This window comes from Dipodomys spectabilis, unplaced genomic scaffold (genome assembly GCF_019054845.1).
Source record: "Dipodomys spectabilis isolate Male_0828 unplaced genomic scaffold, ASM1905484v1 ptg000532l, whole genome shotgun sequence".
Taxonomy (NCBI): Eukaryota; Metazoa; Chordata; class Mammalia; order Rodentia; family Heteromyidae; genus Dipodomys; species Dipodomys spectabilis.
In genome coordinates, this window is record NW_024871209.1 from 866,044 (window position 1) to 890,570 (window position 24,527).

General features: G+C 54.8%; 1 protein-coding gene across 2 annotated transcripts in view; it reads left to right on the top strand.

The window, feature by feature from the left end:
* Positions 1 to 24,527, top strand: part of Evc2 (EvC ciliary complex subunit 2) — a 53,506-nt gene that overhangs the window by 4,946 nt on the left and 24,033 nt on the right. For both annotated transcript variants that reach the window (XM_042670304.1, XM_042670305.1), the window contains 9 exons: positions 1,112 to 1,221; positions 3,525 to 3,578; positions 11,179 to 11,313; positions 12,948 to 13,087; positions 14,032 to 14,356; positions 18,074 to 18,313; positions 19,013 to 19,188; positions 21,954 to 22,113; positions 22,951 to 23,405. In XM_042670304.1, the coding sequence (XP_042526238.1) occupies positions 1,112 to 1,221; positions 3,525 to 3,578; positions 11,179 to 11,313; positions 12,948 to 13,087; positions 14,032 to 14,356; positions 18,074 to 18,313; positions 19,013 to 19,188; positions 21,954 to 22,113; positions 22,951 to 23,405 (1,795 nt within the window). The remainder of the gene's footprint in view (positions 1 to 1,111; positions 1,222 to 3,524; positions 3,579 to 11,178; positions 11,314 to 12,947; positions 13,088 to 14,031; positions 14,357 to 18,073; positions 18,314 to 19,012; positions 19,189 to 21,953; positions 22,114 to 22,950; positions 23,406 to 24,527) is intronic.

Sequence of the window (24,527 nt, forward strand, 5' to 3'; positions counted from 1 at the left end):
GAGGTGAGCCATCACTGGCTAGTTAGGCAGGGATTAGAACCAATTCTGGGAGCTAGGTGTGACCATGACACAGTCCATTTTGCTAGGGGCGGGGACTTGCTTTATTCCTGGCCAGTAGCTCACATTCAGATGAGGAAACGGTCACTGGGGGGTTGAGAAACTTGTCTTCATGGGTGCTATTATTATTAGATGCTTTTCTCTCACTAAAGCCAGTGCCATGGTGGTAGAAGCCTGTTATAATCCCAGGAACTCAGGAGCTGGGAGGGGGAAGGGGGAGGGTAGGTCAGCCTGAGAGAAAAGCACGAGACCCTATCTGAAAAACAAAAGCAGAGAGGGGTGGGGACGAGGCTCCAGCCGTGAACCGCTCAACCACAGTACCACAGCCAAAAGTTAAAACGAATATGAAACAAGGCCTTTTGAGGAAAATAGAGTGGTTCAGAGAGGGGGGAGTTGGCTGCTAAGTAAGTCAACTTCTCCTGGCCTCAGTTTTTCCTCCTGCACCTTACAGAAAATCATGTCCACCGCCTCCCTCCTCCTCTTTGTGGACAGGAGAGCTAATGTACCGCAGTGTAGGGAATGGCCATGTTGTGTGTGCAGGTCCGACTGTGGCCACCTTCCCGGTGATTATTCCCATCGTCACCTCTTTGTCACCCTGCCTTCCTTGTCTTAGCTTTTGTCCTTTGGTCAAAGCTAAGTGAACAATTTCAGGACTTTTAAAACAACCAGCCCATCCCAGGACCACACTGTCTTTACTGGCTCCCAGGACTGCTGTGCTGGCTCAAGCTTACAGGCCACCTGGGGTGGGGGGCGCTGTGGGTGTTTGGGGCTGGGAGAGGGCAGCCCTGTCTGGGGTAGTAGGCCAGCTCAGGCCTGGGCATCCAGGAGCGGCTAGGTGTGGCTTACCCTCCTGTTACCCACTCCGAGAATCCCCTCACCCAGGTATATGAAATCTCCAGGCTTCTTGCTGTAGGCCTGGTTGTGCTCGGTGAACTGCTGGGATGGGGTGTGGCTGGGTGGGGGCGTGGTCAGATTGGGTGTGGTCCCGTGGGGGTGGGGTCATCAGCGTGGGGCCGGGCCTTTTCCTAATGCTCCGGTGTTTCTCTCTGAGCAGTAGGAGACTCGTACTTGGTCAGCTACACTGCCTCACTGGACTCAGGAGCCATTGGTGCTGGGGAGAGCCTGCGTCTTCCTGCATGGCTCACCTTCCAGAGCCTGTCACCGGTATTTACTCCCACTTTCATTTGTCTTGTCACTGCCGAGGGAGGTAAGGGCAAAGGGCCGTCCTGACCTCCCTCCCTGCTTCTTCCCTCTCTCCTTTCCTTCTTCCTGTCTTTCCTTCCTTCCTTCTCTCCCTGCTTCCCTTTCTTCCTTCTCTCACTCCTTTCCTCCCTCCCTCCCTCCTTCCTTCCTTCCCTCCATCCCTCCTTTTTTCTTCCTTATTTTTTCTCTTTTCTTTCTTTTTTCCTCTTTCTCTCCTTCCCTTCTCACTCCCTCCCTTCTTCCCTTTCTCCCTTCTTTCCTTTCTTCCTTGTTCTCTCCTCCCTTTCCCTCCCTCTCCCTCCCTCTCTGATACCACACTGGAATAAGGGTATGGCCTCTCTGCCCTGTGAGTAGCCTCAGTGACTTGTTACTTTATTTCAGAAGATAGACTTCACATGTTTTTTCTCTTAGTGCTATATTGGCTTGAACTCAGGACCTGGGCACTGTCACTTAGCTTTTGAGGCTGATGCTCTGGCACTTGAGCCAAGCTCTACCTCTGATTTTTGGTGATTAACTGGAGATCAGAGTCTCATGGATTTTTCTACCCCAGGCTGGCATTGAATGGTGATTCTCAGATCTCAGCCTTCTGAGTAGCTAGAATGACAAGTATAATGAGCCACTAGATAAACTTGTGCAACGCAAAATGCCACAGAATGGGGACCATGGATTAATCCCCACACAGCCATCCCAGAGGTTCTGACACACACATGGGCATAAATACATCAGAGCAGACGTGATGCCAGGCCAGAAAGCCCAGGGGCTGCTCCGCAATCATCCACTCCGTAAAGACTCAGCTTCAAAAAGCCTGCCCCTCCTGAACTTTGACTCCTAGTAGTTTGGTGTCCGTGGAGGCTTTCCTTTGGTCACCTGCTGCTTCAGGTGGACTTGAGGTAGCCCTGCCTCCTCCCCTCAGCAGCTGGACCAGCACTGGAGGCAGAGAAATCTGTCATAGTACTGGCTTGGGAGTTGGGCAGGTTGCTGAGCTCATGGACTTTAAGACCAGGCTACAAACAGGAAGCCCAGCCTAGAGACCTCCCCCGTGCTGCAGACTCTGAGGTCTGTTGGGCACCAACATGATACCATGAGTAGAAAGTTTCTACTCATGTCTGGGTGTGAGAAGTCCTAGTCAGCATGCAGCTGCACTAAAGCTCAGGGTCATAATGAGTTTGGCGTTTAGACTTAGTCCCATCCACCCATAAGATCTATGCAAACGTCTGCAGCTATGTGCTGATACACCCAGGCATAGGCAAATATTCCAAGAAGCTGAAATCTGTTTTTTTTTTTTTTTTGGGTCCGGTCGTGGGGCCTGAACTCTGGGCCTGGGCGCTGTCCCTCAGCTCTTCAGCTCAAGGCTAGCACTCTACCACCTGAGCCACAGCGCCACTTCCGGCTTTTTTCTTTTTGCTTATGTGGTGCTGAGGAATCGAACCCAGGGCCTCATGCATGCAAGGCAAGCACTCTACCACTGAGCCACCTTCCCAGCCCAAGAAGCTGAAATCTGAAAGCTTGCTGGTCACACACATTTTGGGTAAAGGAGGCTGACCTGTGCCCGGCAGTCCTCGTGCTTCCAGTAGTAACTAGAACGAGTAGCCCAGCTCTTCTCCTGCCCACCACGGCTCTGGCTGTACAGCCTGCTGTCTGTGCACCGCTCCAGTGTCCAGACTCGCCAGGTGCAGGACGGTTCTATACCAGGCCCCAGGGAGAAGGCTGACCAGGGACGGAGTCAGGTGCACGCCGGCCGCCTGGCTTCCACCACCGCCCTGTGATGCCGTCCCTCCCGCTGCTGCATTCCCCAGGAAGAGGGGTGGATGCCGTGTGGTGCTGCCACATGACCTAGCATGACACCCCCCTCGTGTTTCCATTCCTGTGCTTCTGGGCAGGGCAGTATTGAGAGGGTGGGAACAGTCCCTGGGGCGTTGGGGTTCGAGGATCTGTGTGTCAGAATGAGCGTGCACTTGAACCTGGGAGTCCGCACACCTCTGGGAGGCAGATGCTCAGAGTACAGGTGCCCGGCTGGGACATGCCTGGCACGCCAGGGGGGAGCACCCAGGTCCCTTGCAGGGTCACGGCATGACTCTTCAGGGAACTTGGCGCTTGTGTCTCACCCACAGGCCTGCCCCCCCCTCCCGCCTTCCAGGGGCCCCCTGACCCCCACACGCTCCGCCTGACCTCAGCCAGCGGCTCGGAACCTGCCCGGCCACGTTGACTTGGAAGGAGCCAGAATGTTACCCCATGGTTGACCCAAGTATTTCTCCTTTTTCTAGAACCGAACAGAGCTCCAAGCCCACGTCACCCTAATAGCAGAGGAAGAGATAACGGTAAGAGAGAAAGTGTGCCCTGGTGCCCCACACAGCCTTCCCGTGCATGTTCCCTTAGGCTTGTGGGGGGTTGGCCACCTACCTTGACCTCACCTACCTTGACCTTGATGCTGGAGGCTCCCTGCAGGGTCTCGGGCCCCTGGGGGCGCTGGGGCTGCCTGGCTGGTTTCCTAGGTGGCCTTTTGTCTGGGCTGGATGGGCTATGCATAGCCTGGACACCGCGGTACTATCTGCATCTCTCTTTGCTCCGTCCTGTCCGCGGCGTTTACCACCACATCTCGGTGATGTGTTGTCTTCAGATCAGGGGGTCAGGCAGGAGTTACGCTGTGTCCCGTGAGTTCTTTTCCATGTTCTTCAGTGGGATCGTTCACAGCCCACATGCACACATTCACATAACGTTGAGGGTTCACCCGCTGTGTGTGTCAGTCAGTGTGCTCCAGAGCAAGAACACAGATACAGGGTTTATGGAGCAGGTTATGATAGCTGTAACTGACTCCAGTGAAGTCAGCAAAGTAGAAAGACATGAGCAGAGCGTGGAGACCCAAGCTGCCAAGTCCCCTCACCGGGGAACACGCTGTCCCACGGATTCCCTGGCCCTGAGCCGTGATAGTCTATGGAGAAACTCCTCAGAGAAGAGCCAGGGTTCCCACAGGGCCCCCGCCATCTGGGTACCTAACGCCTGGCCTGTACCAGGGCCCCAGACTTGAGGACAGCAGATGTCCAGCCTGTGTGACATCCAAAGAGAACACCCAGCCTGTCCCGGAAGGCTCTGGAAACCTCAGATCCAGGCGTCAGTTGTGGCCCCCAGCCTCACCGCGGGCCATCACAGGATAGCCGTGTCTGTGGTCTGTCACCTCTTTTTCTTGCCTAACAAGGAGGAGGCAGAGTGTTGTGTCCAGGCTGCGCTTACACACCCCGCGGTGGACCGCAGGCCTGGCACCCCGCGTGGAACGGACAGGAGCAGCCCGAGGCTGCTTCTAGCAAGTCTGTGGTTGGGACAAGGGCACAGATCTGTGTGTGGCTCTCTGAGCTCCAGGGGAAGGGCGACCTGGCTGGTTCGTTCTGTGTCCCTCCCAGTGCCTGACCTTGAGGTGACACTCCCCTGGTGAGCACCCCTCCACAGAGCTGATGGTCATCTGCGGAGGAGGTGGCTGGTCAGCACGTGATTGTAATGAGCGGCGCAGGACTTCGCGTGGGGGATATCTGTGTCTCCCCCCTTTGTGCCAGGCCCCCTGTGTGGATGGCATAGGCCTTTCTGGGGCTTAGGGGGAAGCAAGGCCCGTCTCATGCAAGCTGCCCCTGCCCAGGTGCCCTCGGGCTGGGAACCCATTTGGGGAGCTCTGTCCAATGTGGATGTGAGACTTCACGATGGACAGGAAATAGGAAGAAAGAGTGCACTCTTTTCTGCCTTGCTCTCCCGGCCATGATGGACCGAGGGCTCGAAAACCATGAGCCGCATGCGTCTTTGCTCAGTGAAGTTGATCGTGTCAGGTTCTTCTCCTCCCTGATGCCATGTCGCTACTTGCAGCACTGTTAAGATCTCACCCTCAGGTGGCCCCTCGGGCCCCGTGGGCCCAGGATGAGATTTTGAGGAATGGGACTTGAGACAGGGTGGGAATGCAGATGTCCCCTAACCTCACCATTTCTACAGTGCATACTTAGAACCGAGTGTGTGACTGGAAATACAGATCGTGTGGACACCGAGGACTGATGGGAGACGGGGAGGGAGGGCCGAGAAGAGAGTGAGCGTTCTCTGTGGGGTGGGCCAGCTCAGTCCCCCTCACCATGACACACATGGGGTTTGCTCACCTCCGAGGAGGAGTTCTGCTTGGAGATGATCTGGTCCCCTTCCCTCATCTCTGAGCAGCTCAGGTCCAGCGCAGTCTGGGAACTGGCCAGGGTCCTGATGGTGTGGGCATTGCAGTCGGGAACCGAGACGCGTGAATCGTTCCTCATCCACGCTCTGCCAGGCTGTGGTAGGAGCTGTGGTCCTCTGTGCCTGGGGTCACCCCGAGCACCCCCTGCGGCCAGGGCTCTGCCCTGGGGGACCTCACAGCGGCCCCTCAAAGGCTGGCTGAAGCCCTTGCACGCTCTGCTTCTTACATCTTAAGCTCGAGGCACAGAATTTCAACACAGTTATGAAAAGTCTCTTCCAAGGGGACATTGTCTCTGGTCGTGCATTTCCTTCTCACCTTCTCTGTGTTTTGGGGAGTCGGTGGGCAGAATTTAATAAATGGCCCCCGGATAGAATTTAATAAATGGCCCCCGGATATCTGGCCCGCTCTGTTTCCCATGCCCCCCCCCCCCCCCCAGCTGCCTGCGGAAGCAGCGTTCCCACCACGAGGGAGAACCATTGCCAAAGCTCGTTTCTCACGCACACGTCTTTGCGGGCACTTAGTACATAATTGACGTCGAAACTCCCAACAGCCTTTTCGTATGTCTTTGTAGCTTGGCGTTGGATTCTCCGCCTGTGTGTCACGCATTCCTTGTGAAAGGCGTGTTTGTCTCGCAGCGCTGTCCTTCACGGTGGGGCTGGAGCTCATGGAAGGCTCTGCTGCAGCCGGCGTGCGGGGCGGGCGGCAGGCTGGCAGGGAGGGGAGGGAGAGGGTGCCGGGGGTTGAGACACTCCGCCACCCTTCTCCCTCTCTCTTTAAATTCCAAGACAATGAGCCGATTAGACTCTGCCCTGACAGTGATGTGTGGTGGGGGTCTCACCGCACTGATCTGGGGGTGTTCTCAGGCGCCATAGCGTGAGTCTGACAGCTGTGGTGCTGCGTTGGGTTCCACCAGCCCCAGTCTCCCATCTTGAGGAGCATTGTTTGCTCCCCCCCTCCAGCACCCTCACACTGCATCGGCTGACTGTCTCTTCCATGTTCTCTACGCCACTTCCTTCCACCAGCTCAGGTGTTGTGACTTGATTCCAGTGTGCTTCAGGCCTCTGTCATAGATGTGTGTGTGTGTGTGTGTGTGTGTGTGTGTGTGTGTGTGTGTGTGTGTGATAACTTGCACATAAAATCTATTAACATTGAGTGTGTTCACTGTGTTGTGCACCCAGCACCCCTATCTAGTTCCAGAACATTCTCATCCAGAACACCTCAGGAGGAGGAATGCTCCCATCCTCTCCACCTCAGCCCCTGGTGACCGCTAACCTGCCTGTTGTCGCTGGGCATTTCATGTTTTCGGGGTTGCGTGGGGTCCCCCTGTGCCTCGCTTCTTCCCCTTAGCCCTGTGGTTTCCAGTTCTTCCTTGTTGTAGTGTGTGGCAGAGTTTCCCTCCTTTTTATGGCTGAGTACTATTCCATTGTGTGGGTGTACAGCTTGTTTTCTCTTATCAGGAAGCTTGGTTGCTTTCCATTTCTTGGGTCTACATTGTGCGGTGGGAACGTTTTGGGACAGGTTTTTGGCTAAGACACCTGCTTTCAGTCATTACATACTAAGAAATCACTGATGGTTCCATACTGAGAGATTTCTGGGTGGCTGGTGTTTTCATTTGTAACTTCCCGAGGAACCTTAGGCGCTATTCCGGTCCTCCTTCTACAGATGAGGAACCTGCCTCTTAGGGAGGGGAGCCCAGGCCCCAGGGAGTCGGGCCCAGCTGGGAGTTGTCTGAGCTCTGACCAGCTCTCCTGCCGCACTGCACAGCCTGCCCCGCAGCCTGTCACTTCTTCCTGAGCCCAGTTCCCGTCTCCAGGTGGAAGTCGCAGGGCAGCAGACTTGTCCTTTTCAAATAAATACTCATCGGCCACACTTCTTTCTCCTGACAGCGATTCTCCCAAGCCCTTCAGAGACATGACAAGTTCCTGGCTTGCTCTCAAACGTCTTTTGGGGCCTAGGCTGCTTCTCTTGTACCTGTAGGCTCTGCCCATGTCAGCCCCAATGTCATCCTACCTTGCCAGGGGCCTTGTACGTCCTGGCTTTGGTTTTCTGAGGGGGGGATAGGGGCACCACCATATTTATGTTTGTGGGATGCTGAGCTCCTTGAAGTATGTCTGCCCCTCCCCATCCCACCTCCTGTCCTTCCAGCCCCAGCTCGAGAACTAGCTGGATGTCAGGAAAGTTTATTGCTCTGTTTGAGAATCACTGGGAAAGATCTGGAGGCCTCTAGTCACAGGACTTAGTTCAGTAGAGAGCTTCAGGCAAGTAGTAGCCTAGCAAACTTCCATTTACATGCATGTGAAACAGACACAAGAATTCTGAATTCCAAGGGCTCTCTTAAAGATCAAAAGGGGCCTCAAGTGTGGCCTGAAGGGAAAGTTCAATGAAAATGTTAATGGTTAGGGATTATGTAAAGGGATTGTATCACTGGCTTTTGGCTAGAGACTAAAGAATTCAAAACTCCTGGGCGGCTCACTCACTCAGTCTGAGGTCAGCAGAGCCAGCTGACAGTGACAGGGTTCCCTCCAGCCTTGGGCGGGGCAGGGTCAAAGGTCCTGAGGAAAAGCCCTGGCTGTGCCACAAAGGCCACCAGCCAGCCCACGCGACTGGTGTGAACCTTTGGTCCACTTCTTACCACCTGTGTTGTGATCCAGGCCATTTATCTAACTAATTAATACTCTGGCTTTATAATTTAGAGAATCAGGACTCCTCCTCATTGTATTGTTGTGAGGCTCAAATGGTTTAAGCTATGAAAAGCACTTGGACCAGCGCCTAGTGCTCACTGTCGGTTCGTGCTCGCTGTGGTAGAGATGATGGTGCTGGGGATGAGGGAGACCGTGACGAGGCTAATGATCACGGCGGAGGACGGTGATCATGACGGGGATGGTGGGGGTGGTTTTGTTGATGATGAAGTTCACATCACGGTGGTGGTGGTGGAGGAGATGGCGACGTGGTCATGAGGATGTTGGTGATGTGGTAGTGATGGTGAAGGTGCTGATGCGGTTAATGGTACGATGGTGTTAGTGCTGGTGATGGTGGTGGTGGTGATGTCAGTGGTGGAAATGCTGGTGGTGGTGCGGACGGTGGTTCTGATGAACTTGGCCGTGCTCAGGTGATGCTGACGATGATGTTGATGACAGTGGTGCGACGCGCTGATGAAGAGGGTGCAGATGATGGTGTTGCTAATGGCGACAGGGACGGTGTTGGTGGGAATGTGGGATGAGGATGGTGCCAGCGGTAGGGACCCTGTGGAGCTGTTTTTCCCAGAGAGCGATGCCTCGAGACCTTATTCTTCTTTGGCCATGGGGAAACTTGAATGGGAAAGGGTTTAGCATGATACCACCGTAGGTGAGGTAGGGGTCAGGGCTGGCTTATCCCAAGAACCAAGCTCTGCCGAGATGCAGCTGTCGCTGGTGTTAGGAACATGGGAGTTGGAAGGAAGAGGGCGCAGGGCTCTGCAGAGCCGGTCCGGCCTCCTCCCGCTGCCATGTTGACGTGTTAAGCCGGATCCTGACCCACCGGGCTGCCATGGCCCCTCCACCCTCCCGGTTCTCTTGGGCATGCGCTTGGCTGATGGAAGGCAAGCTTTCAAGATGGAGATTCAGAGAAGGTGGAGGTAGGAAGGGAAAAAAGAGAGGTGGCCCAACAGCTGTGCTGCTCTCCTGTGTGAAGGAGGGACGGGGGCCGGGGGGCGATGGAGAGGAGGAGGAGAGAGGAGATCGTTTCCTGCTTTCCAAGCACAGTACTCTGCTCAGCTGTAATGCTCACCCAGTCTTGGTTTGATGAGGCTGAAGTTAATGGTGATGACGATGATGATGTGGCGGCGATGGTGTTGGCAGTGATGGTGGTGATGGCGGTGACTGCGGTGATGATGATGAAGTTAATGGTGATGACAATGTTGGTGGTGGTGGTGGCGGTGACCGTGGTGACGGTGATGGTGATGGTCGTAGCACAAGCTTAAAACGCCAGCCGTGGATGTACCCACAGCTCTGGAGGCTGGAGGTCCAGCCCGTTGGCGGGCCTTGTTCCCCCAAAGGACCTAGAGCATCATCCGGCCTCCCTGTCCCTGCCCAGCTTTCCGGGCCTTCTTTGGCCTATGGTTGCCTCATTTTACCTCTCCTCCTTCGCACGGCCATCTTGTCTGTGTATTACAGTGTTTGCATCTTCCTCTCTTTATGAGGACACAGTCACTGGAACTAAGATCTTCTAACTTGATTGTCGTCGATAAAGACCATATTCTAAATAAGATCACAGTCATAAGGGCTGGGGATATGTTTTGGGGGACAGTTCAACATACTACAGCCACCCAGGCCATAGATAGGCAGATTGTGGGTGATCAAATCATTGATTTCTCTTAATTCCTCTTTAGAACTCTGTGGAAACAGTGGTTGCCTTTGTGGAGAGAGAACTGTGGAAACAGCACCGACCTCTACCTCCTTTGTTCTCTGTAGAAACAGATTTTGTGGTTGTTTCCTTTCTCGTATTTAAAATCACCTCTAGGCACCGTTACATGTATCTAGTGTATTGATCGCTTTTTTTGTGCAGTAGGTGTGCAGTCAGGGCTCTAGGCTCCCAGGGCTTCTTCCACCTGGAAAGGGAAATCTGTATTTCTTTTTGATGCTAATCAAAATTGAAGACTCCAGAGGTGAGCAGTGGAGCGGGTGTTGGCTCCCAGCGGGAGGCGGCTTGGGCAGAGGTGCAGTATAAGGTGGCTTTTGGCTTTGATCCTGGCTCCAGTGAACATCCAGACAGAGGCTCAGGCTTGACAGTCTGGAAGGCTGGGCTGGCCTCCTTGATCTGCCTGCAGGTTTAACCTGGGGCACAGGAAGTAGGAATCCTTAGCAGCCTTGAACATGAAGTGGTTGCTATTGAACTTGTTGACATAGATTGACTTCTCCCAAAGCAGCTGTCGAGACAAAGGAGGATTTCACGTATTCAGTGCTGGTAGGAGTACAGAGCTGAGTCTGCCCAGCCAGGTATCAAACCTCTGACCCCACCCCGTCAGTGACCCCGATGAGTGTGTGGAAGAAGCTGGGCTGGGCTGCGGCCTGCAGAGCCTCGGCCCGCTGGCAGGAGTTTGCGCAGTGAGGGCTGCCTGTCCCTCCCCTGGCCAGGCCGAACGGCCGCTCTCAGGGTCCTGCAGCGCTCCGCCACTGCGGCTGACTGGGTGGCATGGGACAGCAAGCGAGTGGCTGTCATCTGCTGGCTGATCACCGGGTTGGTGGCCTGCAGTTGGGTGTAAGTCCTTCCTCCAGGGGGCTCTGGGGGGCACGTGTCCTTGCTTTTAGGAGCTCTGAGGGGTGCCACCCACCTGTAGCCGCATGTCCCTGCCACGGTCTCCTCCCCTGCCCCGTGATCCTGGCTGCCCCTCGGGTGGGCACAGACCACACCGCATCTCCTCGTGGCCTCTGGAAACAGAGACTGCCCAGGCTTTGACAGCCCAGGGATGCCTTGCACGGGCTCGTTTCTGATGTGGAGTGCCGGCGGTTGCTGTCTTCTCTGCTCTGTGCAGATCTTCACACGTCTCTTCCTTCGACACTAGAGGAAAGCCTGGCTCGGAGAGGGCCAGTCAGACACGGACAGTCGCTGTGGGAGCCAGGTCCAAACGGGGATGGGTCTCTGATGGTGTGTGTCCTGCTGAGGCCCGTGGCCTGCTGCTGCCCCTGGGGGTGGGGATGGACAGGCAGAGTGACCAGTGTGACCTCGGCCCGCTGTTGTCCCCGCAGGTTGTGCCCAGCCACGGTCTCCACGCAGCGGGCTTTGTGGCCGCCTTCGTCCTGTCCTTCGTGCTGAGCTGGGCTGCGCTCTTTTTCCTGGTGCGGTGCCGCTGTCTGCAGGGAAGCGCGCTGGCCAGGCGCCTGGTGAGTCTCCCGGCCTGGTGACCCCGAGGGTTCAGAGACCGCTGTGTTCGTCCGGGTGCCTCCCTGCCGCTAGTTCTTTCTCGATGATTCTTCTGTAGATTATATTTATGGTATTTCAGCGGACACGGAACACTGATACCGAGTTATGGGGTGCAGCGTGTGACATTTCAACATACGCAGACTCCGTCAGTGTCATGAGCACACCGTCACCTCAGATCCTCATCCTTCCTCTCTTGTCAGGAACATTCCAGATCTCTTTCAGCTGTTTGCAGGCTGCAATTGCAGTGACTCAGGGTCACCCCAGGCCCAATCCCAGGAAAGGCCCTCTGTGTCCTCCTCCCTCTCCATGTGTGGAAGGAACTGAGGCCTGAGCAGCTTGCTGAGTGGCGGAGCCCAGGCTGGGCCTGTCTCCTGGGGCCTGTCTCTGTCTACATGCAGGAGGTCCTGTCCCAGATGAGGGATGAGGACAGCCACTGTATACCTGTCCTGACTCCTGAGGGGGCGCACTGCCATTTTTTTTTTTTTGGTTGGTCATAGGGCTTGAACTCAGCACCTGGGCGCTGTCCCTGAGTTTATCTGCTCAAGGATAATGCTCTACCACTTTGAGCCACAGATCCACTTCCAGTTTTCCAGTGGTTTGTTAGGGATAAGAGTCTCACAAACTTTTCTGCCCAGGCTGGCTTTGAACCCCGATCCTCAGATCACAGCCTCCTGAGTAGCTAGGATTACAGGCGTGAGCTACCAGTGCCCGGTGAGCACTGCTATTTCTAAGTGAAGTCAGCCCAGTCTCCTTGGCAGGCACATGTGAGGGGTAGAGAAATGGCCATGCACTCAGACCTTGTGCAGTGTCCCCAGGCTGCCAGCCATCGGGAGAGCCTTGCCTACCCTGCTTCTTTGACAGAGGGTGGGATTCACTCCCCAGAGGCCGAGGCTTTTCCTGTCAGAGCTATGGGGGAAGAGCAGAGCTTGAGTGATTTCAAGCTTCAAGATCCTGCGGAGGTGCACAGCGCTCAGAACAAAGCACCCACGGGGTGCACCCAGCTGCAGCGACCAGGGCAGGCCCCAGCCCGGCTCTCTTCTGCTCTTCCTTCTGCACACTGATCCTCAGCTGCTTTGTGTCCAAAGTGGACACTAGCACTGTTGTTTTGCCACTTTCAAGATGGCACGAGCAAAGAACCCAGACAATAGCTGGCACAAGGGCAGGAATTCCCAGACGTGAGCCGCAGCCATCCCCCCTTTCGGTAAAGGAATGATCTTAGGACAGAGCGGATGTCACACGTGTGCATTTGGAGTTGGGCTGGGCTGTCTCCAGTGGCTTTCTGTTCATCTCTTGTGATGCGATGTTGCTTAGAAGCCAGCCAGATCTGTGATGTTGAGGTCCAGGATGATAGTTATGCTTTTCTCTACCTGAAGGTGGCAGAGTGGAATCTTCTTGAGAGGAAAGGCTTTTCCTCCCTCCTGCTTTGCTTTACCCACACAGCACCCTGTTCAGGGCCAAGGCATTAGATTCCCTTCTTTGATGAGACATGGGCGACTCACGGAAGTACGGTGGCCTGTCTTTCCTAAGTGTCCCCAGGGTATAGTGTTCCCAGTGAAGCCCACACGGCCTTTCTCTCTGTGCACCTTTGCTGCAGGATAAACATCTCGAGAACAACATGGAGTCCTCGCCGTTTGCCTTGGCTGATGGTGTGAGCGAGGACCTGTCCCTTAATGACCAGGTGGTGGACATCCTGACCTCTGAGGATCCTGGGAGCATGCTTCAGGCCTTAGAGGAGTAAGTCTTCTAAAGTCGGATCCTACTTGTATGGGAAGCGCATGTGTTTCTCGCTTTAGAGAAATGTAATTCACCTACCACAAACGCATCTGTTTTGGAGTTCAGGCTGCTGTTACTGTGTGTCTGGTGATGGCGCCACTAACACAGTTGTTAGAAATGCTGGGGCCCTGTGAAATTTCTTTCAAATGCTTTTCAAGTCAACCTTTCTTTTAGATCAGTTTTAGATTTATCAGAAAAATTGGAACAGCAACACACCAAGTCTCCCTATTGTTAATGTCTCATAGTTACTATGGTAAGTTGCTGTACAAACCGTTGATTTGTTGCTATTAAGTAAAGGCCTTTTCTTCACATTTCCTGTTGTTTTTTTTTTTTTAATTTGATTTTTTTCTGTATCCAGATCTGATCCATGGTACAACGTTCTATTTAATTGTCATGTCCATAGGTTGATTGCTAATTTACCATGAAGTCAATTCTCCAGAAATAATCACATCCCCTTGGCCATCTTCTTCTTGGCAAACATCGTGTTTTATATGTGGTTTTTATTTTTGTCCAGTCCTGCAGCTTGAACACAGGTCTGGGCACTATTCTTGAGCTTCTTTGGCTCAAGGCTAGCACTCTACCACTTGAGCCACAGCACCACTTCCAGCTTTTTCTGTTTACATGGTACTGAGGAATTGAACCTAGGGTTTCGTGCATGCTAGGCAAGCACTCTTACCACTGAGCCACATTCCCAGCCCCTTTATATGTGTTTTGCCCTATTGTTCTAGCATGGAACCTTACAGACTGTTTCATTGACTGACCTTCAGAGTCTGGGTGGAGAAGGAGGGAAGAAAGGAAGCAGAGCTGGGTGGAGGAAGGAGTCCTTACCTACAGTCCACACGCAAGGAGCTCTTAGTTTGGTGGCAGCTCTGTGTAATGGAGTTCTTTTCACCTGTGTCCTCCAGATTGGAGATTGCGACCCTGAATCGAGCAGATGCAGACCTGGAGGCTTGCCGAACCCAAATCAGCAAGGATATCGTTGTCCTTCTGCTGAAGACACTGACCAGCAGCGGCCACCTCAGCCCCCAGGCAGAGCGGACCTTGGGCGCCGCGTTCAAAAGGCAGTTTCTGCTGCTGGAAAATGAAATTCGGGAGGAGTATGACCGGAAGATGTTGGCCCTGACAGCTGAATGTGACCTGGACGCAAGAAAGAAGACAGAGAGCCAGTATCAGAGGGAGATGGTGGCGATGGAGGAGGTGGAAGAGCTGCTGAAACGCGTTAGTGAGAGGGTAGGTCAGCTCCAAGGGGTTCATGTACCTCACCCGCCTCAGGCATACTTTATCCACACGCCCACCTCTGCGTCTGTCCATCCATCCATCTACCTGCTCACCCCGAAATCCAATCATCCCCTGCCCACAAATCTATCCATCCATCCATCCATCCATCCATCCGTCTATCCATACATCTGTCTGTCCACACATCCATCTACCTGTCTATCATTTATCCATCCCCTGACCTACTCACCTATCCTTCCATCCATCCACTCATGCTACCCATTTACCCACATATTCATCCAGTTTCAAACCTACATATACATCTTCCTAGCCATGTGTCCGTGTATCCATCCATCCATCCATCCAGGATTCATTTACTGAACAGTTATTGACTACTTACTGTCTCAGTGCTGGTCTGGGCACTGATGGTAGAATTGAACAAGATATGGTTCTGGTATTCAAGAAGTTCATAGTGCGTTGAAGGATAATTGCATTGAATCGTTGAAGGCTCCTGCACTGAACGCATGTGAAGCCAGCCACGCTGTACCCCAGCTCTGTCTGTGGTGCAGGGCGGGTCATGGGAGTAGAAGAGAGGCTTTGCTTGTAGAGCTGGTGCACAGATGTGTGGTGGCAGGGTGTGTGCATTCTTGTCTAGGCTGCCAGCTGCTGAATCACAGTTCATTCCTATGCAGGGCTCTAGATCTGCTCCTCATAATCTTAGCCTTTTTTGTGGGAGGGTACTTGTCCTGAGGCTTGAACTCAGGGCTCTGAGGTTTTTTTGTTTGTTTGTTTTTTGCATAAGCTGGTGCTCCACCACTTGAGCCACAGTTCCACTTTTTTGGCTTACACTTTCCTGCCTGAGTTCACTTTGACCCACAGTCCTCCTATCTCAGCCTCTCAGTAGCCAGGATTACAGGCATGAGCCACCGACACACAGTGGCCTTAGCCTTTCTAAATCCAGTGACACCACCTCTCAGGAAGGGCTGGGAGGGGCAATGCGGACAAAGCAGCCACCGGCCCTGGGCTGCAGGCAGCGCACCGTGCGGGGTGTGCAGCGGCCCTCAGAGCTCTGGTCAAGGCTCTCGGCAGGCTGGCTGACATTAGAGTAGCTCTTGTTTCTTCTCCTTCACTGCCTTGAAAGAAGCAGAGTCTCCCCAGGGGTCCCGTAGCACCATGGCTGCCTTCCTCTGGGGAGGAAATGGCTTGTTCAGTGGCCATGAGCCTGTGTAACTTGTGTGGGGCACCTGCCGTTGTGGGGAGGCCCTACAACTTCTTGGAAAGTTGATCTTGAATCCCACTTCTCAGTCCCTCTTGGCTGCTCACGCAGGCGCCCTGGCAGTGAACAAATAGGCGTTAGGTTGCAGTGTTGGCACTGGGGACTTTGCTCAGGCGTGAGCTGAGCAGGGAGAACGAGGGAGACTCCCCATGGCCGGGGCCTTGCGTGTCTTCTACCCCTCTTGTATGTGGACTGTGGAAGGTTTGACTTCTGTGTTCGCTTATGCATTTGTTCTGGCTGTCAGAATGCATTACTGTGAATCTGGTGGCTTCACGTAACAGAAATGTGTCCTTTGGTGGAGGCCACAGGTCCAGTCAAGAATGGTGGCAGGTCTGTGTTCCCTTGGCTCCTTCTTCACTCGATCAAGCTCCTGGTGGCTCCCCAGGCCTCTGGGATTGTCTCTCAATTGATGTAAGCCCCGCTCCATCTACACATTGACTTTCCTAGGGCCCTGCCATCTCCTCTTGCTTCCGCCGGCTTCCTGTGGCCACTCCCAGGCTAGCTTCTCCTATGGGCCCTGTGTTGACACCAAGTGTTTGGGGCTCTGTAAGGACAGAAGGCTGGCAAAGCTGGAGGCTGCTGGAGCCTCCCTGACTCCCTTATGAGCATCTGAAAGGAAAAGGCTCATTATACGGGAGAATTCGTCCACTGAACCCACTCAGATGGGTTTATTTTTGTAAGGCGGTTTTACAATCTGCCTCCGTTGCTAAATTGAGTACAAGCAACATAATTTAACATACTCATAATTTCCTGAGTGGGATTTCACATTTCTGATGGTGCATGACGTGGCTTGGGACAGCTGGCCACAGGCCACTCCCTCCTTCCCCCAAAGTCTATTTTATTGGGAAGTTCCGCTGGAAGTTGCTGGTGAGCACTCAGTACTTTAGTACTCCTTTAGAAGTGTGTACTTGTTGATAGTAGCTAGAATGTAAACCTACATGAAAATGCAGATTTCTAGTTTCCCTTAAGGAACAAGGAGATTCGGCCACGTGGCCACGTGGGGGCTGTACTCCACAGCGCCCCCTTTGGTGGGCTGGCTGTAGTTACCCGTGTGGGCAGGACTGGTTTGCCCTCCTTAGCCCAGTCCCTACCACTCCCAGTGTTTCTCATGCCTGGTGGCTTCTCTCCCTCACACAAGACCTCCATGCCTGGCAGCCTGGAGTGTGTGGGCACGTTTTGGAGTTCAGTCTTATCAGTGCTAGAGGGCAGGGGTTAGCTGGGCCTGGGACTAATGTGTGTGTGTGTGTGTGTGTGTGTGTGTGTGTGTGTGTGTGAGTCCTGGGGCTTGAACTCAGGGCCTGAGCTCTGTCCTTGAGCTTTTGTGCTCAAGGCTAGTGCTCTGTCACTTGAGCCACAGTTCCAGTAGTTAATTGAGAGAAGAGTCTCATGGACTTCCTGCCCAGGCTGGCTTTGAACCCAAAATCCTCCTGAGTAGTTAGAATTGCAGGCGTGAGCCACTGGCACCCAGCTTGAACAAGCTTTTTAAAAAGACCCAGTTCTTATTTGGTGGTTACAGTGAAAACTAAACATGGGTATGGAGCTGGCGGGGTGGCTGGCGGAAGAAAGCCCTGACTTCCAGCCTCGTTCACCCGCTCTGCTCTGATTGTCTTCAGGGTAGGGGCTGCTGTGTGTTCTCTACTGGATTTCTTGGGGGGAGGCCCTGGATTATAATATACCCCTTTCCTGCCCAGATTTTGGGCCAACTGGGCAGTAGGGAGCCTGGTGACCAACACTGTTCTGAAAACATGGAACAGTCCAGTCTTCCTTGTAGCCTGCAGGCTCTCCAGCCCTGGCCCGCTGTGGCTTAGCCCTCTACCTTCCTGACTGCTTGGCCTGGCCCTGGTACACACACAGCCCTGGACCTGTGCCGCCACGGTCAGCTCTCTAGAGGGCGTATGCTGCTATTTATCTCTTCGGCTAGGTTGAGAATCAAAGATGAGGATGGAAATAATCCGTGGGCCTATCTGTGCAATCCATTCATACTTAAGAGGTTTCTTCTTTTTTAAAAAAAACGGGGGGGGGGGGGCTTTTTTCAAAGCTGTTGGATTTGCAGCATTTCACCCCTATGAATTTTCCACATTATGATAGTTCTGGAAAAACAGATGATGGGTTGGCAGGCTGCAATAGCATCTCTCAGGGCGAGGCAGCTTCATCTGTGTAATCGTGGGAGGGTGTGTGTGTGCGTGTGTGTGCATGTGCACAGGTGTGATTGTGTGGCTGGGTATGAAACATGCCCCATACGCCTGTGCCTTTGGGTCTGTATACATGTGTGTGCATACACTTGTGGGTGTGTGTGACCCTCGTGTGCTGCACAGTATGTGTATATTATGTACACACCCAGTGCAGTGCACGCCTGGGTTGAGTGTGCATGCGTGTCTGCATGTTGCACGCATGCTGTGCGAGATGTTTTTGTGCTCCATGTGGCATGTCTCCCACGCTGCCTGCTCTCTCCACAGTCCGCGGCCGAGTGCAGCAGCCTGCTGCGGAGCCTGCACAGCCTGGAGCAGGAGCACCTGATGAGGTCACTGGCTCTGGACCAAGAGGAAGACTTTGCACAGGCGCACAGGCAGCTGGCTGTCTCCCAGAGAAACGAGCTACAGCGCATCTTCTTCACCCAGATAAAAAGTGCAGTTTTCAGAGGGGAACTGAAGCCAGAGGCGGCTGAAATCCTGCTGCAGGATTATTCTGCAATCCAGGTGAGGCCCGCTCGGGCTCTCCACGGTCTTCGGGGAATTCTCTCCCTCCAGTCACACTGTGGCTCACCTCTGTGGGGCGGCAGCGAGCTGACTGTCTCCCCTCTGATACAGGGGTGAGATTCCACAGGGGCGCAGTGGGTGGCCAGAACATAGGCCGTGGGCTTAGGTGGGCCTGGGTGATGCTAATGTCCTCCTTCATCCTGGTCCTTGGGCGGATTGCCCGGCTTCCCTGAGCCCCAGTCTTTTCTGACGTGAAGGGGCGTGATGGCGTTCACCTCGTCATCTTAGACGTGTTCGTTGTGGTATGGAGGTGAGCAGGGCTAATTCCGGGCAACTCTCTGAAAGGGAAAAAGGATTTTAAGTATTTACAAAGATTTCTCGGCATTATAATTAAGGATACCTAATGTGTGTGTATATGTGTATATATATGCATATATGTATGTACGTATTGGTGGTCATGGGGCTTACACTGTCTGGGTGCTGTCTCTGAGCACTTTTGCTCAAGGTTTGTGCCCTGCCACTTTGAGCCACAGCTCCACTTCTGGTTTTTCTAGTCAGTAAGTGGAGCTAAGAGTCACAAATTTTCCAGCCCTGGCTGGCTTTGAACCGGCATCCTCAGATCTCAGCCTCCTGAATAGGTATGATTATAGGTGTGAGCTACCAGCTCCCGGCTAAAAAAATACATAATTTTTTGAATAGGAGAATGTAGAGGAGGTCATGGACTTCCTCCAGGCTACCAAGAGGTACCATCTAAGCAAGAGGTTTGGCCACCGGGAATACCTGGTCCAGAGCCTGCAGTCCACAGAGACCCGTGTGCAAGGCCTCCTGAACGCTGCGGCTGCTCAGCTGACGCTCCTCATCCAGAGGCACGAGAGGTAACCAGGCTCCCTCCCCAAGAGGCGGAGCGGGCCCTGCCTGCGTCACCACCACTGCTGCTGACCTCTGTGTGTGTGCATGCTGCATGCTTTCCCTTACTGGTTTTTGCTCAAGGTTGTCTCTCTACCACTGAGCCACTGCTCTTCTCCAGCTTTTTGGTGGTTAATTGGAGATAAGAGTCTCATGGATGGGGCTGGGAAGGTGGCTCAGTGGTAGAGCGCTTGCCTTGCATGCATGAGGCCCTGGGTTCGATTCCTCAGCACCACATAAGCAAAAAGAAAAAAGCCAGAAGTGGAACTGTGGCTCAAGTGGTAGAGTGCTAGCCTTGAGCTGAAGAGCTGAGGGACAGCGCCTAGGCCCAGAGTTCAGACCCCACGACCAGACCCCCCTCCCCCCCCAAAAAAAAAAAAAAAGAAAGAGTCTCATGGATTCTCCCGCCTGGGCTGGCCTTAAACCTTGATCCTTAGATCCCAGTAGCTGGGATTACAGGTGTGAGCATGGGTGCCTGCCTTGAATTTCATTCTTAAGATAAATTGTCTAGCTGTGGAGAAGCTCTGCAGTATGGATTTTGAAAGCATACACAGTAGCCAAGACAACTGTCGATGGTATGCAGCTAGAGCTACTCACGCATTGCCGTGACCAACATCCTGAAGAATACCTAAAGGGAGGAATTACTTACTTGGGTCAGAGGTTCAGACCATGGTGAAGGAGCAGAGCAGTTGAACTCATGACAGTCAGGAAGCAGAGAAGGGGAATCAGGAAGTGGCCAGGACAGGAGACCCCCAAGGCCACACCCCCAATGACCTGCTTCCTCCAATCAGTCCACACCTCCCGCCTTCCATTTCCTCCCATTAATGCCTCCATGTTGTGAAGCCGGAGCCTTCAAGGGAGGAAGCATGGATCAGTTCAGAGCCCATAGGCTGTGACCACTCTGAAAACCACCCTCACGACACACCTGAGATGGGCTCTGCTAATCTCCCAGGTTCAGTCTGCAGGTCCTCAGCTGACTTCTGTGTCCACGGCCAGGTCCCAGCCATGCTCTGTGGAAAAGTCCATGAAAGAGGCTCAGTGGACTGACCCTGGGGTGGTGTATGGCCCTGCCATACGCTGGTCTAGCATTTGCCTTTGCCACTTAGTACAAATAACACAGGTGCTTGTCGAGGGCTCTGGGTTTTTTCTCTGCAGTACTGGGGTACCGCAGGGCCAAGGGAGGCTCGGGTTCCTCCTCTGACCTTCTCTGAGCCAGCTTACTTACAGTCGATGAACTGGGTTCTCCTTAGGCTGCGAGCTCTACAGACAACGGGCTGGACTATCGGGGGGCTGTACGAATGGGTTCTGTGCTGGAGGTCATTTTATGAGGACAGTTGCCTCTGGAAGGATTCTGCGAGGTGTGAATTATGCAGTCACTCCCCCCGCCACAGCAAGCAAGCTGCTAATGCATTCAGCACTGCAGGTTGATTAGCTGCGCGGAAGCGAAGGGAACAAACACACAGGGAGCCTCCCTGCCCCGCACACGCCGCAGCCGCCTGTCTGCGGCGAGCAGTTGCCGGAGAGGATTGGCTGTGCTCTTGTTCTAAAATTCTGGTTTTAAAGGCTGGCCAGAACCTGTTTCTATTCCTTCTGGAAGCCTCCTGGCAGTCTGGGCTGGGGACATTGCCCAGGGATGGTGACAGAGCAGGGGGTCGTGGTGAGGAGCCGAGGGGACTCGGCACCGTGTGAGAGTCAGGACTCTGGGAAAGCAGAACCAACAGTGCCGGCATATGGAGACTCAAGAGAAACCAGCAATGATGTGATCACAGAGGCTGGAAGTCCCAGCGTCTGCACTCCATGAGCTGGAATTATGCCATTGGGAAAACCGGTGCTTCAGAGCAGCCCAAGTCAGAAGCTCCCCTGGGAAGCCAGGGACCCCTGATACCAATCCCAGTCCAGGGCAGGGGCCCATGGGAGGGGCCAGAAGCAAGGGCCCAGCTCCTCCTCCCTCTGTCTTTCTGTTCTACTCGGGATCCTAGCAAGCTGGCTGCGTTAGGGTGGCTGCCTGTGTTCCTGGGCTACCTTGGGCCTTTGCCGTTGCTGAGACACAGCACCGCAGCCTGGCTAAATGATAAACTAGGGATGGTTACTTGGCTCGTGGTTTGAGCGTGAGGGGCTGTGTCTGTGGAGAGCCATTTGCCACATTAAAGCACGTCCGGAGGCATCGAATAAATTGACAGAGTGGGAAAGAGAGGCCCACGCCCCTCCAGGGCCACGCACCCCTCTAACTCCCATGCTCTGCCAGCAGCGTGAATCACCTCTTGAATTTGGTGTGCCAGTCTTACTAGAAGTTCCGTGTCAGCATGAGTTCCTTAGATACCTGCCGACCCAGCAGGAGAACGTCTGTACGTTCCCTCGTTGTTGGGGTACGTGCTGTGTCAAGGACGCCCCGGGACGGTCACCGGGCATTCCCAGGTCCGCTCCTCCTGGCACCAGCTCCTGAGCCCGCACCTCCTCTTGGAAAGTTCTCTGCTCCCTGTCCCTTCCATGTCACGTTCTCTCAGCACTCTTGTCCTGACAGACGTCTGTCCCGGGCTGAGCTTTCTCCGTCCATCTCCGCAGACAGCCACTCACTTGCCGCTATTGCAGTTATGTCTGAGTTGCTCCTCCTCCTCCTGAAGAGGAAGTGATTTCAGATTCACACTGAACGACTGTGGAGATGCGCAGCATGGCCACAGTCACCTGGAAGGTGGGTGGAGCCTGTGGTCACTCACTTTGTGTCTTTTCCCTGTAGGGCGGGGTACTTGGATGACGATCAGATGGAGCTGCTGCTGGAACGGGCCCAGACAGAAGTCTTTTCTATAAAGCAGAAATTGGAGAATGACTTGAAGCAGGAAAAGAAAAAGCTCCGCCAAAAGCTAATGATTAAGAGAAGGCGAGAGCTGTTGCAGAAGGTACAGAGGCCGCTGTGCTGGTGATCCCTTCGGTGGCCCTGGCCATGTGCGCCCCGAGCGGCCGCCATTGCTGTCAGCACATGAGGACACTCGGGCAGGCGTGTAAGAAGAGGGGATTGATCACACACACACACACACACACACACACACACACACACACACACAGGTCAAAGGCAATCTCTGGTATGCAGCTGACCTCCAAAGGGCACCCAGAAACTGTCTTAGGGCGTAAACTGCATCCTCCTCTACACCCCTCCGCTGTCTGTCAGCATCCTCCTCTACACCCCTCTGCTGTCTGTCTGTCAGCATCCTCCTCTACACCCCTCCGCTGTCTGTCAGCCTTGACAGAGATGTGGTCACCTGGCACCAGGCTCAGTTCGCTCTTGGGGCCTGGAGGAGGCCCGGGAAGCCTTAGCAGAGCATCTGCAGCCTAAGTGAGCCCCAAGGACAAAGGCCAAGGGTGCGTTTGACGCCGTGGGAGGCGATGTGCACACCGCGGAACGCCGCGAGGCGGTGGTGTCTTGTTCAGGTTGAGTGCTCGGGCCCGAGAGTGCTGTGTGGTTGGGAGCCGCGGGAAACCTCGAGGCCGGAGCGTACAGAGGCCGGGCAGAGCTGGAGGGGAGCTGCCTGGACCAGCCCGCGCCAGGGCACGCGGCGTGCCAGGCTGAGGGGCTCCCCTTCCCTCTGTGGCTCCTGTGGGGGAAAGAGACACCAGGGCTGCGATCGGGAGCTGCCGATCCTTCTGTGTCCCCTGGAACGAGTCCCCCAGTGTCTTCCGCGGGGCTGAGCCTGCTGAGCCCTGACGGACTGACTAATGCCCTCTCAATCCCCTGCCAGCACAAGGAGCAGCGCAAGGAGCAGATGGGCCTGGGCGTGGCCTCCCGAGCCCCCGAGGACCCCAGCCAGTACCTGCGCAGGTGGAGGGGCGTGATGGCGGAGCAGAGCGCCGCCCTGGAGGAGCTGCAGGAGCACCTGGACCGCGCGGCCCTGGATGAGCTGCAGGCCCTCACCCTGTCGCTGTCCGACAAGGCCACGGAGGAGCTGCGGCGTCTGCAGAGCTCCGCCGTGACGCAGGAGCTGCTCAAGCGCAGCGTGCCCTGGCTCTTCCTGCAGCAGATCCTGGAGGAGCACGGGCGGGAGGCGGAGGCCCGGGCCTCGCAGCTGGAGGCCGAGGAGAGGGAGCGAGGCCAGGAAGGCATGAAGGGCGTGAAGCAGAGGCTGCAGCACGACACGCCGGAGGCCTCCACGCAGGAGCAGGCCGAGCTGCGGCGCTGGGGGCACTTGGTCTTCACGTGAGTGGGAGGAGGCAGGCCGGGAGAGGGGCACGGCCGGGCGCGGATGGGCCCATGCGTGGCTTAGTTACACGCGCCCAGAGCCAGCAGGGCCTCCCAGTCACCACAGGGCCGCGCGAGGAGGCATCGCGGGGACACGGGCAGGCGGGTGGTGAGGAACCTGCGGGCACCGCCACTGGCTTGTCTGAAAAACACACTGAGCTCTCGGGGACTCGAACCTGCTGCTCAGGGTTGAGCCGGGGATACACCTGGCCCCTCCGAAAGAAGGGAACCCTGAGCAGTGGGGAGGGGACCTGCGAGAAGGTTCCAGGCCCTCCTGGCGTCACCTGATGTCCAGGCCTGAGATGGTGGGGGCACAGCCCGCGGGCCTCCGTGCGCCTCTCCGTGCTGGCCCCGCCACTCTGGTCACCCTGGCTCTAGTCACGGTCCCACCCTGAAGCGTGTGACCACATGCTGCCCACTGTACCCCTGCCACACTGACCAGAAACTAACGGACAGGCGGCAGCGTGTGTGTGTGTGTGTGCACGCGTGTGTGTCTGTGCATGTGTGTATGTGCGTGTGTATGTGTGTGCATGGCATGTGTGTGCATGTGTGTGTATTGTGTGTGCATGTGTGTGTATGTGAGTGTGTGTGTGCGCGCATGTGTGTGCATGTGTGTATGTGAGTGTGTGTGTGTGTGTGTGTGTGTGTGTGTGTGTATACTGGGGCTTGAATTTAGAGGCCTCACACTTGCTTCCGGGCTCACAGATGGCACTTGACCACTTGAGCCATGCCTCTACCTTTTTGCCAGTTAATTGGATATGGAGTCATGCAGACTTTTCTGCTTGGGCTGGCCTGGAACCTCATGCCTCCAAACCTCAGCCTCTCGACAAGCTGGGATTGCAGGGGTAAGCCACGGTGCTTGGCTTGCACAGGAGTTTTTTTGTGTGTGTGTGTGGGGGGGGGTCATGGGACTTGAACTCTGGGCCTGGGCACTGTCTCTCAGCTCTTCAGCTCAAGGCTAGTGCTCTATCATTTGAGCCACAGCCACAGTTTTCTGGTGGTTAATTGGAGGTAAGAGTCTCACGGACTTTCCTGCCCAGGCTGGCTTTGAACCACCATCCTCAGATCTGAGCCTCCTGA